This window comes from Geotrypetes seraphini, chromosome 10 (assembly GCF_902459505.1).
Source record: "Geotrypetes seraphini chromosome 10, aGeoSer1.1, whole genome shotgun sequence".
Classification (NCBI taxonomy): Eukaryota; Metazoa; Chordata; class Amphibia; order Gymnophiona; family Dermophiidae; genus Geotrypetes; species Geotrypetes seraphini.
The window spans coordinates 79692222-79714036 of NC_047093.1; the positions used below are offsets into that span (position 1 = coordinate 79692222).

General features: G+C 47.4%; 1 protein-coding gene across 1 annotated transcript in view; it reads right to left on the reverse strand.

The window, feature by feature from the left end:
• RABGAP1 (RAB GTPase activating protein 1) overlaps positions 1 to 21815 on the reverse strand; it is a 539836-nt gene that overhangs the window by 423920 nt on the left and 94101 nt on the right. Inside the window, exon 5 of the mRNA XM_033960742.1 lies at positions 13282 to 13456. Coding sequence (XP_033816633.1) covers positions 13282 to 13456 — 175 coding nt within the window. The remainder of the gene's footprint in view (positions 1 to 13281; positions 13457 to 21815) is intronic.

The following is a 21815-nucleotide window of genomic DNA, read 5'->3' on the forward strand; positions in this document are numbered from 1 at the left end:
TTCAAATACCTCACGGGCCGTAGCGAGGTAGAAGAAGATCTTCTTCTTCAAAAGTCCGACAGCGACAAGAGGACATCCATGGAAAATCGGGGTGGGGGGGGGAAATTGCACGGCGACATCAGGAAATACTTTTTCACCGAAAGAGTGGTTGATCGCTGGAATAAACTTCCACTTCAGGTGACCGAGGCAAGCAGCGTGCCTGATTTTAAGAAGAAATGGGATCGTCACGTGGGATCTCTGCACAGAGTTAAATAGGGGAGGGTTATTAGGGTGGGCAGACTAGATGGGCCGCGGCCCTTATCTGCCGTCTTTTTCTATGTTTCTATGATCATAATTTCTAGTTCAGGTTGGATTGCAGAGTCAGATAGTAAGATGTGGAAGGAACTTTTGTAGACCAAGGCTAGGCCACCTCCCCATTTGGTCTCAGTGTGTGGATAATGCATTAACTTCATGGGCATAGGTGGGGAAGTTCTGGATTTGCAGACTCTTTTAGCCAGGTTTCTGTGAAGAAGGCAAGGCCTGTGTTGTTGGTGGAAATCAAATCATTTATTAGTAGGAGTTTGTAGGCTACTGATCTGGCATTAATATAGATGCATGGGACTGGAATGATTGTTTTTTCTATAGGGAGTGATAGGTCTAAGGCAGTGTCTCTCAAACTTGCTCGAGCCGGGGCACATTAAAGGTAGTGGCCAAGGCTTGAGGCACCCAGAAGTGCACGGACGTCGCCATGATAACATCATGCATGTGTGTGTCATCATCATGCTGACATCCGTGAATGTGCAGAGGTCCTCCAGACGGGCCCTGAGATGCCAGTAGGGGATGCCAGCAGGGAAGAGGGCTGGAGAGAAAGAGAGGCACTGGTGCCAGCTGATTGCCTACAGTAGAGTTTCTCAACTACTTCAAGCTAAGTACCTCCTAAGTCTAACAAATATCAACTGAGTACCCCACAGACCTCCCTAGGCCCACCCAAGCTCTGTCCCAGATCCCATCCCCTTTACTAATTGTAATGCAATTTTTCCCATTCATTTTTCATATACATACAATATACACAACAGATACAAATTCTCAAAACTGACACATTTCAATCATTATATTGAAAATAAAATCATTTTACCTACTGGCGATCCTCTGCAGGCTGCTGTAATTAGCTTTAAAGGTGAGACCGGGAGGTCAGGGGGGAAGCCGGAGAGAAGGGGGAAACATGCAGGCCTTTGGCGAATTGGGCAGCGCTTGCGCTGTATCACATAGGGAAGTCAGCTGGCAGGCACCTCTCTTCTTCCTCAGTGTGCCGTGGCACACTAGTGTGCCTCGGCACACAGTTTGAGATACACTGGTCTAAGGTAATTGTTTGCAAATTGATAATGGTTCTACAAGGTTGTATTTTGGGTTTCCTTTTATTATCTAGGTGGATGCTGGTGAATGGGGGATTGTTTTATAAGCTGAAATGGGATTGTTCATGGTGTACTGATTGATAGTTGGAGAGGGTCTGTGTAAATGGTGGTTGTGATATCTAGGATGCTATGTTAGATGAGAGGTGTTAATTGGTTGGTGGTCAGTTGTTAGGTTGAGTAGTCCAAGAAGGAAAATGGGTAATGTATGACACCATTTCATTATGTGGTGGTCTATATGGTGGGAAGGATGGGCTTGAGATGATAAGACTGAGCCTGCCTGCTGCACCCCAAAATGCACCATCATTTTTCAAGATGGTGGCACTGGAGGCAGGAGCGAGCAGGCATCGCTCCTAACTCCTTTAAGGCATGAACTGGGAGATCGGGATTTTATTTCAACTAGTTGGATCAGAGTGGCAGGTGTACAAAACACCAGAGAAAGGTTGGTGGGGGGGGGGGGGGTGTTGATAGCTGGGGGAGTGGTTTGTCAGGGCATAAGTTAGAGGGGGCTGAGGTAGACCACTGTGACTTTTTAAAAATATCACTACCAAACAACAGATAGAACTGGTGTCTTTCAAATTCTCAATTACACTACACAAAAGTCCCAGATACACAGATCGCAGCGAGCAATCTTTTTAAAGAGAGGAAGAGAGTCTCAGACACCTGTTCAGAACCATCAATACTCAAAAGAACTGAGACTAATTGGTTCAAGATTTCAATCACTGACCATGAAAAATCTCTCAACTAAGAGACACATGGAGAGGCATTTTCAAAACATACATCTAAGTCCAATTTGGACGTATGGCACTGGACATCTAAAGTCAGCAGTAAGAAAATGCCCATGTTCAAAAGGCAAACCACCATACTCCGAGAACAAGACCTTTTGGATATGGGAGGGGCCAGTCCTGTAATGGACTGGCCACCCAGACATGGCAACAGAGCAGTGGGGCACCTTACAGAGTACTGCTATGAACTTTAGGTTACCTATCTGTCTACAACCCCAATAGCCCTTATGGCTGCAGGTGACACCTATATGGCAGAGAAGTAGGGTTTTGGTGGACGCCCATTTTCCACCCTAAATGTAGTGGTTATAACGAGTAGGTTATGGGGCTGGAACATCCTCTCTATGGTTTACTAGCCCAACCACTAAGCTACTTAAGACACCTGTGTGCAGCTCTATTAGGATGCCCCATACCAGATGCTGTTATTTTACAGACAGGTATGTATCTTTTTGTTCTCATTTTAGTGTGGTGGAAGGGGGTCACTAAGCACTGGGGGAGTGTGGGAGTGTCTTACCTTGACATGTGCAGTGGTCATCTGGTCAGTTTGGGCAACTTTGTGGCACTTAGACCCTTCAAAACAGGTCTGGTTCCAAAAGTATAAGTTCCATCCAGGATGTCTTGCAAAATGTTTGATTATTGCTGCAAGACATCCATGTCTAACCCGTCCTTGACACTGCCCCAAAGCACACCCATAACATGCCTCCACCATGCCCATCTCATGCTTTGAACATACAGAGACTGGATTACCTTGCTAGACGTACAAAAAGACAATTTTGATTATTGGCACTTAGACATCCTGGCAATTAGGACATCCCAAGTGGTGATTTAGGATGCTTTTTGGATGTTTATGTTTTTTGATTATGAGACCCATAATCTCACAATTCAAATTATCTTACATTAACTTGAATGTGATTAAATGTCAGCACAACTCAATATAATTCTGCAAAAACAAGAACTTATCTTTATCCAGTGCTTCCCAGCCAAACCCAACGGGACTCATTTCACTGGAAATACCAGTTTTATCAGGGGTCTCAATTAAATAGACTGCATTTAATTGACAAAGCACCAGTCACAATTCATCGTGAACAGCAATTCAATGATGGCACCAATCAATGACAAAGGCTTCCAATTCCAGGCAATTGGGGGCATGTAACTTGGAGCAGAAGAGTGAAAGTCTGTGGTTGTGGGGGAAAGCAAGGATTGGACAATTTCCTGCTGGAAAAGGGGATAGAGGGGTATAGATAGAGGATTACTGCACAGGTCCTGGACCTGTTGGGCCACCGCGTGAGCAGACTTCTGGGCATGATGGACCTCAGATCTGACCCAGCGGAGGCATTGCTTATGTTCTTATCTATGTCCAAAATCACCCATTTGCAGAAAATCTGACACAAGATGTCGTACTGAGTTCAAATCTGGATTGCTCCCATGCAAAGAGGATGAGATCCTGTGTCCCCTTGTTTGTTGAAATAGAACATGGCGACTTGATTGATGATTCAGATGAGAACTACCAGCCATAAGAATTGGTCCTGGAATATGTTGAGTGTGATGCAGATTACTTGGAGCTTGAGGAGATTTATATGTAGAGTTTGCTCATGAGGAGAGCAGTCTCCTTGAGTACGGAAGCCGTCCAGATAAGCATCCCAGTCTAGCATCAAAGCATCTGTGGTGAGGAGTTTTTCATGGTAAGGAAGCTGAAAGGGAAGTCCTCAAGTATGGTTGTATGGCACCATCCACCACTGGAGAGAGCAACGGAGGATTGTGACTTGGATTGGAGAACACACAGATCCTGTATCTTGAGACCATTGCGGCAACAGAATTCATTGTGGAATCCTTCAGTAGAGACATGCAAACAGAGTGACATGTACTGTGGAAGCCATGTGGCCTAAAAGGTGTAGCTTTTGGCATGCTGTTAAGCATGATAGGGTGGAGACTGTCTGGAACAGGTGAATCAAACTATCTGCTGTGATAGAAAGCTTGACCTTGATTTGTGTCTAAGAGAGCTCCTTTGAATTCCAATGGCTGAGAGAGGTGCAGATGTGATTTTTGGTAGTTGACTACAAACCTTAGCAGCTCCAAGAGACAAATGTTGCACTGATGGCATGCTCAGTGAGAAGCAATGATGAGGTCTTGATCAACCACTATTCTAAGTAGGGAAAGACAGGAGACCCCAGGAACAAAGGGCTGCTGCCACTACCACAAGGCATTTCATGAAAATATGACTAGCTGAAACCAGATCAAAGGGTAGGACTTTGTAATGGAAGTGTCAAGATCCAATGCGAAAGCAAAGATATTTTTTGTGAGCAGGTAGGATGGAGTACAGGCTTCCTTGAGATCTAGAGACCAAAGCCAATCGTCTTTTCCAATAGGGACGGATAGGTTCCCAGAAAGGCCATGCTAATTTTTTTCTTCAACAAGTACATGTTGAGGCCTCAGAGATCAAGAATTGGCCAAAAACCTCTGGTCTCTTTTGGTATCGGAAAATATTTTTAATAGAACCCCCAGCCCCACTCTTGCAGAGGAACAGATTCTAATTGTGTTTAGCTCAAGAAGGGTCAAGAGGTCTTGATGAAGGAGGGTCTTCTGGAGGGAGTTAAAGAGAAACTTTTTTGGTGGGTGGTTTGGAGGTTTTCTTAGCAAGTATAGGGCATTACCCTGAGCTACTACCTGACATATCCACTAGTCTGATGCAATTAAAGTCCATCGGTGATGAAAATAAAAGTAGTTTGCCTCCTATGGGAAGAAGAGTGAAAGAAATGTTGGCAGTGCTCTCTTGAAAAGAGTCAAAAGGATGACTGTTGCTTGGTTTGATACCGAGGCTGTGATATCTGTGGTCTCTTATCTTGAGCAGGACTGTTGAGTGGTAGGTCTTAAAGATGAGAAAGAAGGTTGATTGTAGCAATGTTTAGAATTATAATATGAACATCTGGAAGTGGTGGAATATCTCCTAATCGATGAGGAAGGTTGAGAAGTCTAAGCTTTAGTTAAAGGTTATTCATTAGTAGTGCTATGCATAAAGTATATTACATAATCATACCTAATAAAACAAAAATCAAACTAAATATCTTTATATTTAAAAGTGTGCTCAGTGCTTCTACTCATTGGTCAATTTAAAATAGACCCATGGACAAAGGGAACCATAACAGTTTGCTCCCTCCATAATAGTAATTGGTTTTAGAAACACAAATAGCTATTAAGAAAAAGTGTTACTTATCTTTAAGATAGCTGATATAAATGTTTTGTCCAACCGGATCAAAGGCTCCAAACATCTTTTTTTTCAAAAAGGAAAATCAAGGTGTCAGATCTCGTTATACTTAAAAAGGAGAGCTTACAATCCAAACAGTGTTAAATGTCCCAAATAAGTAGTCCAAATCAAAACTCTTCAAAATAAATCCAAAAATGTGAAAATCAAGTGTTCAAATAGTGTACGGTTCAACAACCCATTCACCAACTCAGGCAGAGTTTCAAGTCTTCTAGGGGAATGAAAACTGCTCTTTGCTTCACTTATATCGTGCTCAATGTCGACGCAATACAAAATGTTTCTCGAATTGTAGTTTGTGGGCTTTAAGTGAACTTTTGTATATGGAAGCAAAGGACATGGGCAATATCCCAATGTTCAGGACCCAGGCTCTGGACACACCAATTATGCAGTCCTATTGCATCAAGAGCATTTCTTAAAGCTGCTCTGTACAAATTTTAGCATGGCGGAGACAAAGGCCAAAAACAAAGTCAAAGGACTCAATGGTTAGGAAGATCAAGTAGATAGGAGCCTGAAAAAGATTGATGCTCCCAGATGGGAAAAGGGACTCAAAGTAACCAGAAGGCCAAAAACAAAAGAGTTGATAAAAAATAAAACAAAGTCAGTAGGAATAGAAGAACACAATAAGAATAAAGAATGATGACAAAACTAAGAAAAAGAATGATGAGAAGACACCAAAATGTCAAAAAGACACAGCTTCTCAGCTCCAAGGAAAAAAAGAACTGCCGGTACCGTGAGATAACATCGGGCAGGAAGGCACCAGCACACATTCAGTACAGGCACTGCCTTAAAAAAATTTAAATGACAGTGCACTTGGTAGTGTCCGTACCAGGTTTTGTGGATGGTGTCACCCCTATGTGAGAATATAGTGCCTGCTTGTCCTCAGAGAATGGACATTTTTCTGGACAAAGGGGTATAGAAATCCAACTAATTTTCAGAAATTTGAAGATTTTTCTAAATAACAGAATGTAGACCAGAGCCTATCAGTTTTTATTTTCAAATAATTTGAAGTTTTTCAAATTAGGATTTTTCAATTATAACAATGCCCTTCTGTATATTGTTTGTAAATAATGGGACTTTAAAAACCCTTCTGGAGAACTCTAATTTTTCCCTGATTTATGACAAATAATATCCAAGTATGAAGGATTCTCCATTGCTTGGTCTCCTGCCTTCTCTCTCATAATAAGTACCCATCTCCATGGCCACAGCCACTGTTCTTGGGCTAACACATCAAAATTACTTCATGCATAAGCAGCACTTGACAGATACATGGATCTAGTCATCCTTAAAAGCTCATATCGCTTCCACAAAGAACTTGAATCTAAATAGCAGTAAGAAATAAATCTATGAACTACCAAAAGTCAACAGAGAAGGCACATTTTCAATTTATACTTATTTTATTAGCTTGCAGAACAAATATTTAATAAAGCTAAAATTCTCCGAGGGGTCACGTGATGACGTTGAGCTGAACGGCGGCTCCCTGCTCGTGCTCCAACCCTCTCGCGCCTTAATCTTCGCTATCTACAGCCATTCTGCCTTGCATCTCATATTCCTTTGGAGTGGGGTGGAGCGGAACGCTGCGGGGAGCTAGCAGCTGCATCGGCGGCTCTCTGCAGCGAATTTTCGGCAAGTTATGCCCATTAAGACCCCGCGGCCGAATCGGGCTCAGCGTGTGCACGGGGCACTCAAAATGGCGTCTGGCTCGGCCACCCCGCCGAGGGTTCTGCTGCAAGATGACGCGGTGAAAGAACTGACCCGGACAATTTCAGCAGCAATCGACAAACGGCTCACTAAGCTACAAGCAACAGTTGAAGATGTAAGGGATTGCCTGGAGCGACATGGGCAGCGTCTCCAGACTGCGGAGTCCCGCATATCTGCCCAGGAGGATCATGCTGTGGTGCTGGAGACGCGGATTCAGGCCCTGCAGGCTCAGTGCGCGACCCTCCACGAGCGACTTGAAGATCAAGAGAACCGCGGACGTCGAAACAACATCCGACTGGTGGGTCTGGCGGAGTCTATTCATGACGCTGAGCTGCGGGAGCTGGTGGAGCTGTGGCTTCCTGGAGCGGTGGGCTTTGCCCCGGAAGGGTCGCGCACCGTGGTGGAGAGGGTGCATCGCCTGGGTCCGCGACGGGAGGGCGCGGGCCGGCCCCGACCAGTTATTGCCAGGTACCTCAACTTCGCTGATAAGGCCCAGGTCATGGCCCTGTATAGAAAAAAGGGCGCGCTGGAGCATGCGGGCACAAAGATCCTGCTCTTCAATGATTACTCAGTCGAAGTGGCGGCTCGCCGGCGCGCCCTGGCACCTTACTGCACCGAGCTGCGAAACAGAGGCATCCGCTTCGTGGTGCAATACCCTGCCCGGGTCCGGGTCTTTGAGGCCGGGGGACCGAAGACCTGCAAGGACGTTGCGGCGTTACAGGCCTATATAAGTTCTCTGGCGCCTGTGCCTCCGGTGCCCTAAGAAGATCTGCTTGGTTCTCACTGCGATTCTCCTCAGTTTGGGACCCCCCTGGAGATTTTACACCTGGACAGGGGGTTGGACTGTCTTGAGCTTTTGCCCTCTGCACCGGTGTGGGGGGGGCTTTGGGCTCTAGGGCCAACCTGGCCTTTTCGCCATTTTACTGGCTATCCTGCTGGCTGTTGCTGGGGCCGCCTGTGCTTCCAGGTGGGGTCCGGACTGCCTTTTTGTCTCCTGGGCTGCTGTTCCTGGCCCTCCTTGGGGGGTGATTCAGGAAGACCTATCCTGTTATGCTTGATGCCCCTTTCGTTTTGACCCCTGACCAGAACTTTTCCTCATGGGTTTCTGGACCGCGATGATGTTCCCTTTGTGATTGCAGGGACCCGGAATTTTGGGGACTCTTGGGGCTTGACATTTTAGCCTATGCCCCGTGTTTGTTTATCCTGTTTCTTCTCCTCCCTTTGGCCAACTGTTGAGCTTGCGGCCCCTGGGCATGTTTGTCTCGGGGGGTTTGATGCTGGGGGTGGGGTGGCTCTCTTTCTGAGATCTTTTGGGTCTTTGCGTGAGAGGGTGGGGGGGGGGCTTTCCATACTATGTTTTTACTGTGGGGGGGGAGGGGATGGAGGGGCTGTTGGTTGGGGTCGGGAGGGAGGAGTGGGGGGATGCATGAGTGGGGGCTTGTATGTCTGTTGGGCTGGGGTATGTTTGTATGGGGTGGTTTTGGGTGTGATCTGGGGTGGGGTGGGGGGGGTCCGGCTGCGGGGGGGGGGGAGGTTCTCTGGTTCAGTGGAGGGGTGGGAGCTATACTGCCCGTTCTTGGGGGTCCGGCTGGGAGACTCTCAGGGACTGTACACTGCTTTATTGGGACTGGACATTGGTGATGGGTACTTCCCATGGCTATGGCTGACTTGATGTGCCTTACGCTAAATGTGGCAGGCATCAACTCGCCTGTGAAGCGCACCAAGGTCATGTCGTTCCTAAAGAAGGAAAAAGTCTCGGTGGCTTTTCTACAGGAGACTCACCTCACGGCCTGTGAACATCAAAAGCTACAGCGTGACTGGGTAGGGGAAGTGGTTGCATCCTCTTTTTCTTCTAGGCAGAGGGGGGTGGCCATTCTCATTCACAAGGCGGTTATTGCAGTCACCCACAGGGTTATCCAGGATCCTCAGGGCCGTTTTGTTATTTGGGCGGGGACTTTGTCTGATAGACATGTGGTGCTTTGTAATGTCTACGCTCCAAATGTTTACACTCCTTCCTTCTTCTCTACTCTCTTGGCCCACTTGATAGCGTTACCGAATTACGAGCTCCTGCTGGGTGGGGATTTCAATATCACTAGTGACCCTTCTATTGATTGTAAGCCCCCGAGACCAGTGGCGGCGGACAATGAGAGTAGGGGGGTGAATTTCCTGATGAGGGAACTGGACCTCCAGGATGTGTGGAGGGTCTACCATCCTGGGGAGGTGGATTTTACTTTTTTTTCGGGGGTTCATCACTGCCACTCCCGTCTGGACTATTTTTTACTCCCCTCTCGTTCAATTGGCCGGACAGTGCGTACCCATATATTGGATGTTCCTTTCAGTGATCATGCTGCTGTATCATTGTCCCTCAAGTGGGGGAGCGGATCCAATGGTGATCGCATTTGGTGTTTCAATCCCTCCCTGTATCTTGACGCAGAATTTCATACCTACCTTATAGAGGAATGGTCTAAGTATAAGCAGACGAATGAGGGGACTGTTGTCTCGGATACCATGTTCTGGGAAGCGGCGAAGGCCTATCTGCGGGGATGTATTATAGCCTACTCTATTCGCAAGAGAAAGTTGCGGGAGGCTGAACTAACCTCGTTAGCAAAACAAATGAGGGAATGCCGGCTTTATCACCTGCGGCATAGCTCAGAGGAAGCTCGACAGTCGTACTTTCGCTTGCGTAAACAGATTGATGCCATTCTCTCTGCGCGGGCCTTAACCCATATTGATGTTTACAAGTTTAAGCTTTATCGATGGGGTAATCGGGCGGGGAAGCTTCTGGCCAATCTGGTTCGGCCATTTCGACGTACGGCGCGCATATCTCATATTCGGGACTCCTCTAATGTGTCGCACCAGACGGAGGCGGCTATCCAGTCCCAATTTGTGCGCTTTTATAGCGACCTGTACAGCGCGGGTGCGTACGACACTGAGGCTCGTGATCTTTTCTTCCGGGACTTGACTCTCCCGTGCGTTTCTGAGGCGCACAGTGGTATACTCAACGCCCCTATCACTTGTCAGGAGATTACTATGGCGATAGGCCGTTTGAAACTCGCTAAGGCTGCGGGACCGGATGGCATGGGACCCGAGTTTTATAAGATATTACAACATCATGTGGGCCCTGCCTTATGCGCTATGTTTGAGGATATGCAGATTTCGGATAGAATTCTCCCGGAGCAGAACCATGCTCACGTCGTGGTGCTTCCTAAACCGGGCAAGGATCCCACCTTGGTAGGCTCTTATAGACCCATATCCTTGCTTAATCAAGACATGAAACTTCTTACGGCTATTCTGGCTAAGCGACTGGCTCAGGTTGTCCCTTCGCTGGTGCATCCTGACCAGGTGGGCTTTGTGCCTGGACGTTTTTCTTCGGCCAACATTCTCAAGGCACTGGTGGCTCTGAGGGAGGGCAGGGGACACCCGGGGGATGATTTACTGGCCAGTCTGGACGCCGAAAAGGCCTTTGATAAGGTTGTCTGGCCTTACCTTTTCTGGGTCTTGCGGCGCTTTGGTATCACCGGCCCGTTTCGTGATTGGGTGGTCCGATTATACACGGCCCCTACCGCTCAACTGCTCATTAATCGTCAGCGCACGACTTCCTTTCCTTTGCGAAGAGGGACCCGACAGGGATGTCCCTTGTCGCCGCTTTTATTCATACTTTCGCTTGAACCGCTGGCGGCTAAGATCCGAGACGCCCCGGGAGTGGTGGGTATCCGGGTGGGTGCAGAGCTCTGCAAGATCACCATGTTTGCGGATGATATGCTGCTCTTTGTAGGCAATGCCCGGGTCTCCATCCCCTGTATAACTTCCTTTATTGACTCCTTTGGGTCCTTCTCGGGACTGTGTATTAATTTCAGTAAGTCGGAGGCGCTCCCTGTCACTTCGCCTTGTGCATCGCGAGCCTTGCCTAATTTCCCTTTTCGATGGGCTACGGGGGAGCTTAAATACCTTGGGATCTTCCTCAGCGCGGACTGGGCCACAGTTTATCGCAGCAACATTACAAATCGCCTTGCTCAGCTCCGGGATACTTGTCATCGTTGGGGAGACCTCCCTCTGTCGCTCTTCGGCCGTATCGCCCTCGTTAAAATGGTTATGTTGTCCAAGATTCTGTATCCTTTGCAGATGATACCTTTATGGCTGAGGGGGACTGAGGAGAGGGCCTATAGGTCTGTTATTGGTGCATTTATCTGGCGGAACCGGAGGGCCCGCATAGGGTTCTGGAGACTCACGCAGGGTAGAGAGCGGGGCGGCTTAGCGCTTCCGGATCTCCGGTTATATAATGTGGCGGCTCTGTTGCGCTGGGTACACGAGCTTCACACGCTCGGCTACCGATTTGCTCCCACAGGTATGTTTGATTCCTGGGTGGCCCCGCATAGTGCACTGGCCTGTCTTGATGTGCCTAGGTGGAGGCGCCCCCGGGCAGGCTGTAACTCTCTCTGGTTGGATCCGTTGCGGCGTGCGCTGCTCTGGTGGCGACGTCGGATAGGTGGGGGAACGCGAGACCATTGGGCCTTTCAATTTGTTCGGGGTAACCCTGCGTTCCCGCCGGGTGTGGGCAGAGCGCGTGGCTTGGACGCCTGCTTTGGCACTGGTCTCTGTTTGGGGCACGTTAGCTTACCGGCATCTGCGGATGGGACTTTCCCCCCCCTTCCTGACCTCCGCCGTCACTGGTCTCTCCCTGATATGCCTTTCTTTGCTTATTTGCAGCTGCGTCACTTTTACGAGGCATCTCGGAGGAGTGCCCCAGCTGGATACCGTTTCCTGAAGGTTGACCACATCTTTCTTTCTCTCCCTGCCTCTTCAAATTCTCTCTCTACTTGGTATAGGGTGGCCCGGGCGGAACGACCGGACCCTCAGCTCCTTGGCTTAGCTTCTCAATGGACTGAGGAGTTGGGGGAGCCGGTCGGGGTTGAGATGCTGGTGGCCTGCTTTTCTAACATTCCCAGAGGAGCCCGGAATGTTGCGCTACAGGAAATACAATTTAAAATACTACACCGCACTTATTTCACCAGGGTGAGGGGCAGGAGGGCGGGCCTCTGGGAATCTGATATCTGTGTTAAATGCAAGCGTATGCGCGGTACCCTTGTGCATATGCTACTTGATTGCCCGCAGCTGGGAACTTACTGGACTGGGGTGTTAGAATTTTTGGCTCGGGTTGTGCAACTGCCCTTTCAATGGTCCTATTTACTTCTTCTACTGGGGTGCAAAGGTGAGGTCATAGATCAGGGCCTGAGCCTGGAACATTGGCGCTTCTTATATACTGCACTGCTGGTGGCCAAGCGCGGGGTGCTCCGTCTTTGGATGGATGCCAGTGCGCCTGAGGTGTTAGGCTGGAAGCGCTCCTTACTTGAAGTAGCTCGCTGGGAGCTTCGCGCTTGCCCGGAACCGATGTCGGCGTCTCGACGCCTGTATCGATCTCTTTGGGATGCTACCATATTGGAGGTTGGCGCACTGTGACTATGCGCGCCTTGCCCCTACTTACTTCCACTGGACTGGGGGGGAGGGGGGGGATTGGAGGGTTGATGGTGGATGTGAGTGTGAATCGGTATGAATGGGGTGTGGATGCTGGGGTGGGGGTGTTGGATGGATGTGGGGGGTATCCCTATTTGTTTTTTGATGTACTTGTTTATTGAAAATGTTGAATTGTACTGTACTGCCTAGCTTATTTGCATCCTGGGCTGCCTTCCTATGTGGACTGCGTTGATCTTTGGTTTGTCCTCTGAGGGGCCTCGGGGGGTTTGGCTCTCCACCCTTGGGGGGGAGCTCCTCTGAATAATCTGTTATTTTATTATTTCCTTGCAATGACTGTATTGTTCTATTTTCTTTGGCTGTTCAGTGCTTTTCTGTTCAATAAAAAATTATTTCAAACAAAAAAAAAAAAAGCTAAAATTCTCCAATTATGAGAATCTGAAGTGCCAATATTAGAGACTCATTCTATTTTCTGAATTGGATACATTAGAACTAGGGACAAGATCTCCTTAAACATAGCATTTCTACCTCATTTCTATCTTAGTTTTCACAAATAAATATTTTAAAAAAGACTGACCATGAAAAAAGGTAATTTTTTTAAATGTTGTTATAACACTTATTTATTCTCATTACTGATAAATACAGCATTAAATTGAGTCAAAATTCAATGAAAAAGTCTACTCACTGCTTCTTGGATTTCACATCGGAAGACATGAATTCGAAAAATTTCTGCATTGTAATGGCTTTCTGTAAATGCAAAGCAGTCACTTTCTGGAGTGCCATCATGTCCCCTCACACAGAAAAGAATTTTATAGATTGGATATCTTGCTATTTCTGTGTTTGTTTGTGGCTCTAAAAGTCTGCACAATACACAAAAACAAGGAAGGATTAGGTTTTTACTTCAATAATCCTCTTTCCTGTAGAACAGCATACGGTTCCTTACAGATGGATTAAGCATCTCAACTTGCTTGCAGAAGACAATCTTTTTCTTCTCTATGCCCCCTTGTCTCTCATGGCTGAGCCTCCTCTCCTCAGTCCTTATCTGATCTACTCTGCAATAGTAACTAAGAATTAATAAACAACCTCCTAACAGGGCAACAAAGAATGGTGGTGAAACAAAAAACCCACCTACCTGTGTGCAACCGGCACTAACAGCTTTTAGTAAGGCAAAATGTGCCAATATCGATTTTGGTACTAATATGCCCCCTTTTCTGAGGTTTTGCTTCTCTTCCCTGGCTGCCACAAGCCAAACTGCTGGATACTCTCCCAAGACAATAAGCCTCCACAGGCATAACAGACATGAGACAGAGTAGGGTGTAAGGAACTGTATGCTGTTCTACAGGAAAGAAGAATATCGAAGTAAGAACTTAATCTTTCCTTCTTGTGCAAACAGCATACGATTCCTAACAGATGGGACATACCAGAGCAGTCCTTTACAGTCTAGGTGGGACTGGTGAGTCTGTGACCAGCACAGAGGGCTTGAAGACCCTGTCCGTTTCTGTCACCACATCCACTCTGTAATATTTTGTAAACGTATGGAGGGTAAACCATGTGGCTACAAATTTTGTGCCCTGGACTTTGCCCAGGAAGACGCCACACTTCTGGTAGTGAACTTTCACAGCAAGTGGTAGCTGCTTTCCACAGACAGTGTACGCTGAGGAAATAGCCATGCAGATACATTGGTGAATAGCTTTAGAGGCTGGTCTGCCTCAACAGCTAGCACTGGTCAAGACAAATATGAGGGCTGTTCAAAAAGTATCAGACCTTTATTCATAAAAAATACTCATATTCAGATACAACAATCTTATTATACTAATCTCCTTCAAAGTAGTCCCCTTAGGCTGCCACACACTTCTTCCAATGGCTCTGCCACTGTCAGAAGCAGCACTGGAACACCTCTTTTGAGATTGCTCGCAACTGGTCCGTTACATTTTGCATGATGTCTTCTCTCGACTGAAATCTGGTCCCTTTCACAGTCGTACCCATAAACCCAGGACTCAATCGCCAGTGATCACTGTGCTGAGGAAGTTGGGATCACTGTTTAGTCTCCAGCGTATCCTGTGTGATCTCCAAATGGAGTTGCTTCTGCTCGATCGTTAGCAGATTTGGCACGAACTTCGCTGAAAATCTCCTGAAGCCCAAATCCTCAATCAAAATGGAATGAACGGATCCAACGCTGATGCTCGCCTCGTCTGCAAGTTCTCTGATCGTGATTCGAAGATCCTGCATCACCAGGGTCCTCACTTGGTCAATGACGATCTCATTTCTGGATGTTGAGGGCCTACCAGAACATGCTTCACTCTCCATCGATGTGTGGCCATCTCTGAAGCGTTGTACCACTCCTTTATCTGTGTGGTGCCCCGAAGGCCTGTTGAATCTTGCGGATCATTTCCACTTGGGAATCGCCAAGCTTTACACAAAATTTAATGCAGTAGCGTTTTATGGCATTTTGTCAAAAATGAAAATCAGACAGCACCCACTTACACTTCCTCATTCATCAGTGGTCTGCCAGCGACTGACAGCTTCTGTAGGCAGGAAAAAATTCAAGCATGCGCATTAGGGTCACCTACATACGTGCACCAAACCATGCTTCCCTAGTTTTATTTGTTTACGCAAGAAAAATTAAGGTCTGATACTTTTTGAACAGCTCTCGTGTGATCTGGCAGGCTTAACTCATTTATCACCTCAAAATAAGGCAGAAGAATTCTCCTGACATCCAGCAACTTCGGTACTTTGTTATGTTTCTTCTTGCTGGTGGGCTAAAAAGCAGGAAGCCGCACTTCCTGATCGACATGAATTGCCGAAACTACCTTCAGTAGAAAGGAAGGCACAGTGTGTAAAGACACCTCTACTTCCGTGAATCTGAGGAAAGATAACACTTGCAGTTCTGACACCCTCCTCGCTGAAGTGATCATGACTAAGAAACTATCTTCATTGTTAGATTCATGACATACACCTCCAACAAACGCTCATACGGCACTTTAAGCGAGGGCCCATAACACAATGTTGAGATTCCACTTATGACACTGATTTCCAGCCAATTGGGGTTGGGGATGTGATTCAAGCTATAGAGTCTGTTAGCTCATCTAATTGCCTTTTGAACCCGTGTGCTATTTCAGTGCTGAAGGCTCTGAAAGCTGAGATAGCACCATTGCACCATCCTTGGAATATATCATTACTCAAATCTTTGAGTTCGGGATATGTTCCAGATATGCTAAAATGAACCGCAATTTGCCCTTTCCTAAAAGGTGGCGATATTAGATGTTACAAAAGTAGAAAATTTTTGCCCTATCTCAAATTTAATGTTCATGCCTAAAGTTGGAGAGTATTGTTTTATAATAGTTGGATGATTTTGTGACCTCTCATGAATGTCTAGAGTACACGATTTCCAATTTGGATTTCGTAAAGATCATAACACGAGTTACTCTTATTATCTCTTTGAAATAAAATTTAAATGGGTTTTGATAAGGGGGAAACAGTATTTATTAGTGTCTCTGGATGTGGCAGTCGCATTTGATACTGTGAACCATCAAGTTATCTTGGATAGATTACGTACTTTTGGGATTTCGGGAACCATATACAAATGGTTTCAGCAATGTTATTTAACTTGTTTATGGCTCCAATTGGTAAATTATTTTTGTATCTTGTGGTCCAATATCGTATTTATGCTGATGATCTACAGCAGGGGTCCCCATCTAGTGGGCCGCTGCCATCTGACAGCCGGGCCACAAGAGAACTGCCAGCAACGGAGACGCAGTAAAGTATCTGCCACATTGCTTCCCTTCCCAGCCCTCTTTGTGATTGTGACACTTGCTCCCTCCCGCCTGTGGCCAAAAAAAAACCACATCCAGGATCTGCTCCCCATTTCCTTCTAGCATCTGTTCCCCTCTCTCACTCTCCCCTTCCAACCAGCATCTGCTCCCCTCTCTCTCCCCCACTTTCATCCAGTGTCTGCTCTCCCTCTCTCTCCACTTCCCTTCAGCATCTGCTTTCCTCTCTTCCCTCCTCACTTTCTTTCAGCATCTGTTACCCTTCCACCCCTCCCCCACTTCCCTTCAGTGCCACTCAACCTCTTCCCTCATCGGGCTACCTTCCTCGCTTCACCTCACCTTTATGGGCGCTCTTCATAGTGTTCTCTTTCTGAGGTGTTCTTACCAAGTCCCGCGCGACTGCCCCAAAGCTATTCCTCTGACGCAAGCCACCCAGGCGGAAACAGGAAGTGTGTCAGAGGAGAAGCATTGAGGCAGTCACATGGGACTTGGAGAGAACGTTGCCGTGCTTCTCAAAATTTAATCATAACACCATATTGGTGAATTTGGGTCTTACCTGCACTAAAATAAACAAAACCAGACCGATGATGAACACATCACCCCAGTAAGGACACAAAATGAAATAAGTAGTGTCTTGGGTGTTTGAGGTCTGGGAATAGAAGTATAATCTGCATCAGTTTGTTCATATTTGTAAACTGAAGCTCAAAGAACTTAAATCAAAACTGGCTACTCAGCAACAGTTGATGGCAAAGCCAAGGTCACATTTGGTCAATGCAACCATAGCATTCTTCAAGGTCAGCAACCTGATCCCCTTTAACTGAAGGGGAATTTGTAGAGTTTGTTTTCTTGAAACAGCTGACAATCTTTTTGAAGGATTTAAAAATAAGAGATCATAGCTGCTATTCAAGATGTACAATTGTCAAGAAACAAGTGCGGTGAATATAAAAGATGTGTGGAGACATAGGCAGCAGAACGCTTTTTTGTTTGGAGGGGGCCTAAAAGCATCGCCCAAGACACGCCCAAACTCCGTCCCTGATTCCATTCCCGAAATCCCGAAATACTAATTGTAATGCTTATGCTGTAGTTGTGAACCTTCAATTGCACTATCCTGGTGAATGTGTTATCCTATATAATAAAACCCTAGCCTGTGATCAGTAGGTCCGTGGCCGGCAGGAGTGTGTATGCGCGCTTACCTTTGACAGTGGCCACAAGACAAATCGGAAAGCGCTGGGCAGACAAATTCGCTGGCCTCCCTGCTCTCCCAGACCTCTATCAACGAAAAACGGCACTACCGGCCGAAGTTTATTTTAAAGTTTAAAGCCACTGTGGCGGCTACTCTCATGAGCCGCATCTGCATCGGAGAAGGCTTCTGACGCAGACAGCGATTGAGAGAGGAGCCGCCACAGCACCTTTAAACTTAAAAAATAAACTTCAACCGGTAGTGCTGTTTTTCCGTTTCCGACTGTGCCCTCTCTTCCTACCTTCAAATTGTCAGGCATGAAAAAGGAAGTCGCGTCAGGAGGGGTAGAGTAAACGCTCCCGACCAGAGGGACTTGGCTGCTGTTGCTGTCGCCGACTTTAAATAACAGTTTGAAAGGTGGGATGGCGGGTGGGGAGGAGAAGGGAGACATTGGGTCGGGGAGAAATCTAGCACCCGTTAATGTAACGGGTTTAAATACTAGTATTTAATAATATTGGATTTTTCACTATATCCGAGTTACTTCTACCAACATGGCAGATGAACATCTCCAGGATTCCCTGAGACTGGCCCTCAGGCAATATTCACCCAACTTCAAAAAGCTGGTGGATGAAATGCAGGCTCAGATGCCTCACTAATGAGCAAGAGCGAAATATTAAAAATTGTGCAAGATCAGCCTGATCAATACTCAACCTAAATTTAACACATGCCTGATCTAGAGCATTCTATAGGTAGAGATTGAATACGCTGACACTTTACTCATGACCCTGAGCATGTCACAAATAGTGTCTGTCACATAGTCCACCCTAGCTACAGGAGGCCACCCTGTCCCCTATGCAGCTGGATTCTGGCATAGCAAATTATGTTAGGCCAGCACCACAAAAGAATCTGCAGCCACAGCTTTAAGGCCCAATGCCAATGCCTTAAACTTCCATTTGAGGATTAAATCCCCCTGCAATCCTGAGAATCCTTCAGAACTACTCCACCTTCGCTAAGCAGAGAAATTCTTATAGTAACTTGAGCCACCAGAGAATCCACCTTACGTGGAGTAAATAACAGCTAGAAATCAGAAGCCATGGGATACAATTTCATCATCGCCCTGCCCTGCCCTAAGAGGAGACTCTCAATTAGAGAGTTGCGCGGGGACAGAAATCCCACCCGTCCCCACCCGTCCCCGCCAAAGTCCCACCCGTCCCCACCCGTCCCCGTGAGGAATCCCTCCGTCCCCACCCGTCCCTGCGAGGAATCCCCTCCGTCCCCACCCGTCCCCGCGAGGAATCCCCTCCGTCCCCGCACGTCCCTATAAACTTCAGAAATAGTTATTTCATTTAATTATGCTACTGAATTAAAGGCTCTGGTAGAAACCCATTTACAAATAAGCAAAAAGACTTTATTAATTTGAAAATATTAATTGGGAAGAATACATACTTTGCAAACGGGTTTCTACCAGAGCCTCTAATGTTTATAAATTTTTATCAACACAACTAATATACTACTTTATCCTGAAGCAAAATAAAAAAAAAGAAATATAATTCTTTTCCTACCTTTGATGCCTGGTTTCTGCTTTCCTCATGTTCTCATTCAATTCCTTCCATCCACTGTCTCTCTTCCTTCTGCATCTTCCATTTGCTCTGTTACTGTGCCTCTCCCTTTCTTCCCCCTTCCAAATTGGTCTGGCACCCATCTTCTTCTCTCCGCTCCCCCCATAGTCTGGCATCTGTCTTCTTCCCTGCCAGCGTCTTCTCTCTACTCTCTCTTCCCCATTTCCTTTCAGCGTCCTACTCCCCCCATCTTCCCCATGTCCTGTCAGCGTCCTTCTCCCCCCTCTGTCTTCCACATGTGCTTTCAGTGTCCTTCTCCCCCCCTCTGCTTCCCCATGTCCTTTCAGCGTCCTTCTCCCTCTCTGTCTTCCCCATGGCCTTTCAGCGTCCTTCTCCAACCCCCCGCCCGTCTTCCCCATGTCCTTTCAGCGTCCTTCTCCACCCCTTTGTCTTCCCCATGTGCTTTCAGCATCCTTCTCCCCCCTCTGTCTTCCACAAGTGCTTTCAGAGTCCTTCCCCCCCCCGCCCTTCCCATGGCCTTTCAGCGTCCTTCTCCACCCCTTTGTATTCCCCATGTGCTTTCAGCGTCCTTCTCCCTCCTCTGTCTTCAAGTGCTTTCAGAGTCCTTCCCCCCCCCTCCCGTCTTCCCCATAGCCTTTCAGCATCCTTCTCCCCCCTCCTTCTCTACCGCCCAGGGTGCAGCACAGCCGGCCAGGTCCCCTTACTTTTGTGGCACTTCCCCGACCGACCAACAACAGCCCCAGTCCGACAAACCTCCCTGCCCTTAACTGCGAATCAAAATTACCTTATTACAGCTGCTGTAAGAAGATAATTTAGATTCGCGGCTACAGGGCAGGGAGGATTGTCGGACCGGGGCTGTTGTCGGTCGGTCGTGGAAGTGCCACAAAAGTAAGGGGACCTGGCCAGCTGTGCTGCAACCGGGGCGGGGTGTGGCGGGGCGGGGCGGACCGCCCCCTCCCTTGGTAGCCACTCGAACCGCGAGGCTACTCTCCTCCTTACCTGCACTGCCTGCAGCACAGAGGAAAACGGAAGTCTTCCCGACGTCAGCGCTAACGTCGGAGGGAGGGAGGCTTTAGCCCTCCCTCCCCTCCGACGTCAGCGCTGACGTCGGGAAGACTTCCGTTCGGCTCTGTGCTGCAAGCAGAGAAGGTAGGGAGAAGAAGAGCCGCGCGACTGAATACATCCAGCCCCACAGGAACCCCGCGACCCTCGGAGGCGTCCCCACGGGATCCCCGTGACCCTAGGGGGCGTCCCCACGGGATCCCCGCGACCCTAGGGGCGTCCCCACGAGATCCCCGTGACCCGAAGGGGGAACCCGCAGGATGCCCGCGGGTCCCGCGGGATTCCCGTCGTCCCCGTTCCGGTGCAGCTCTCTACTCCCAATGCTCAATTATCATCCTAGTAATTTCTGGGTGTGAAGGGAGGCATGTGAACTGTGACTTGGTACTGCTCATCAGCGAAAGCTGGGCAGTAGAAACCTGCAGGGACCCTAAATCCAACTCCCGCAGAGAAACTGTAATAACCTCTGTTAAATCTGTTGACTTAAATAGCCTGCACAGTGTTGGATCAGCACCCTGATCTAGGGCTGTCACTGACCCCAAGTCGCCTACCCCAAACTAAGAGCTAGAATACTCCAAGGAGGATGCATGGCAGGAGAGCAGCAAAATTGTATCCAACCCCAGATCATCCCAGTCATTTTAAGAACATAAGAATTGCCATATTGGAACAGACCAATGGTCCATCAAGTCCAGTATCCTGTTTCTAACAGTGGCCAACCCAGGTCCCAAGTACCTAGCTGCCTTACTATCATAGGTGCAGCTTAATTGCACTTAACATTTTGATACAACAAACTGCCATGTACATAAATATAAGTGTGTTTTTTAATTAAAAAAAAAAGGTACAGAGAAGGGTGACAAAAATGATAAAAGAGAGAGGCTTAAGTGGCTAGGGCTTGGCCAACCCAGATCCCAAGTTAACTGAAGCCTATCTTTAGCCTAACTGAAGCCTAACTGAAGCCTATCTTTAGCCTAACTGATGCCTAACTGAAGCCTATCTTTAGCCTAACTGAAGCCTATCTTTAGCTTAACTGATGCCTAACTGAAGCCTATCTTTAGCCTAACTGATGCCTATCTTTAGCCTAACTGATGCCTAACTGAAGCCTATCTTTAGCCTAACTGATGCCTAACTGAAGCCTATCTTTCGCCTAACTGATGCCTAACTGAAGCCTATCTTTAGCCTAACTGATAGTAACATAGTAGATGACGGCAGATAAAGACCCGAATGGTCCATCCAGTCTGCCCAACCTGATTCAATTTAAAAAAAATTTTTTTTTCTTCTTCTTAGCTATTTCTGGGCAAGAATCCAAAGCTTTACCCGGTACTATGCTTGGGTTCCACCTGCCGAAATCTCTGTTAAGACTTACTCCAGCCCATCTACACCCTCCCAGCCATTGAAGCCCTCCCCTGCCCATCCTCCACCAAACGACCATACACAGACACAGACCGTGCAAGTCTGCCCAGTAACTGGCCTTAGTTCAATATTTAATATTATTTTCTGATTCTAAATCCTCTGTGTTCATCCCACGCTTTTTTGAACTCAGTCACAGTTTTACTCTCCACCACCTCTCTCGGGAGCGCATTCCAGGCATCCACTACCCTCTCCGTAAAGTAGAATTTCCTAACATTGCCCC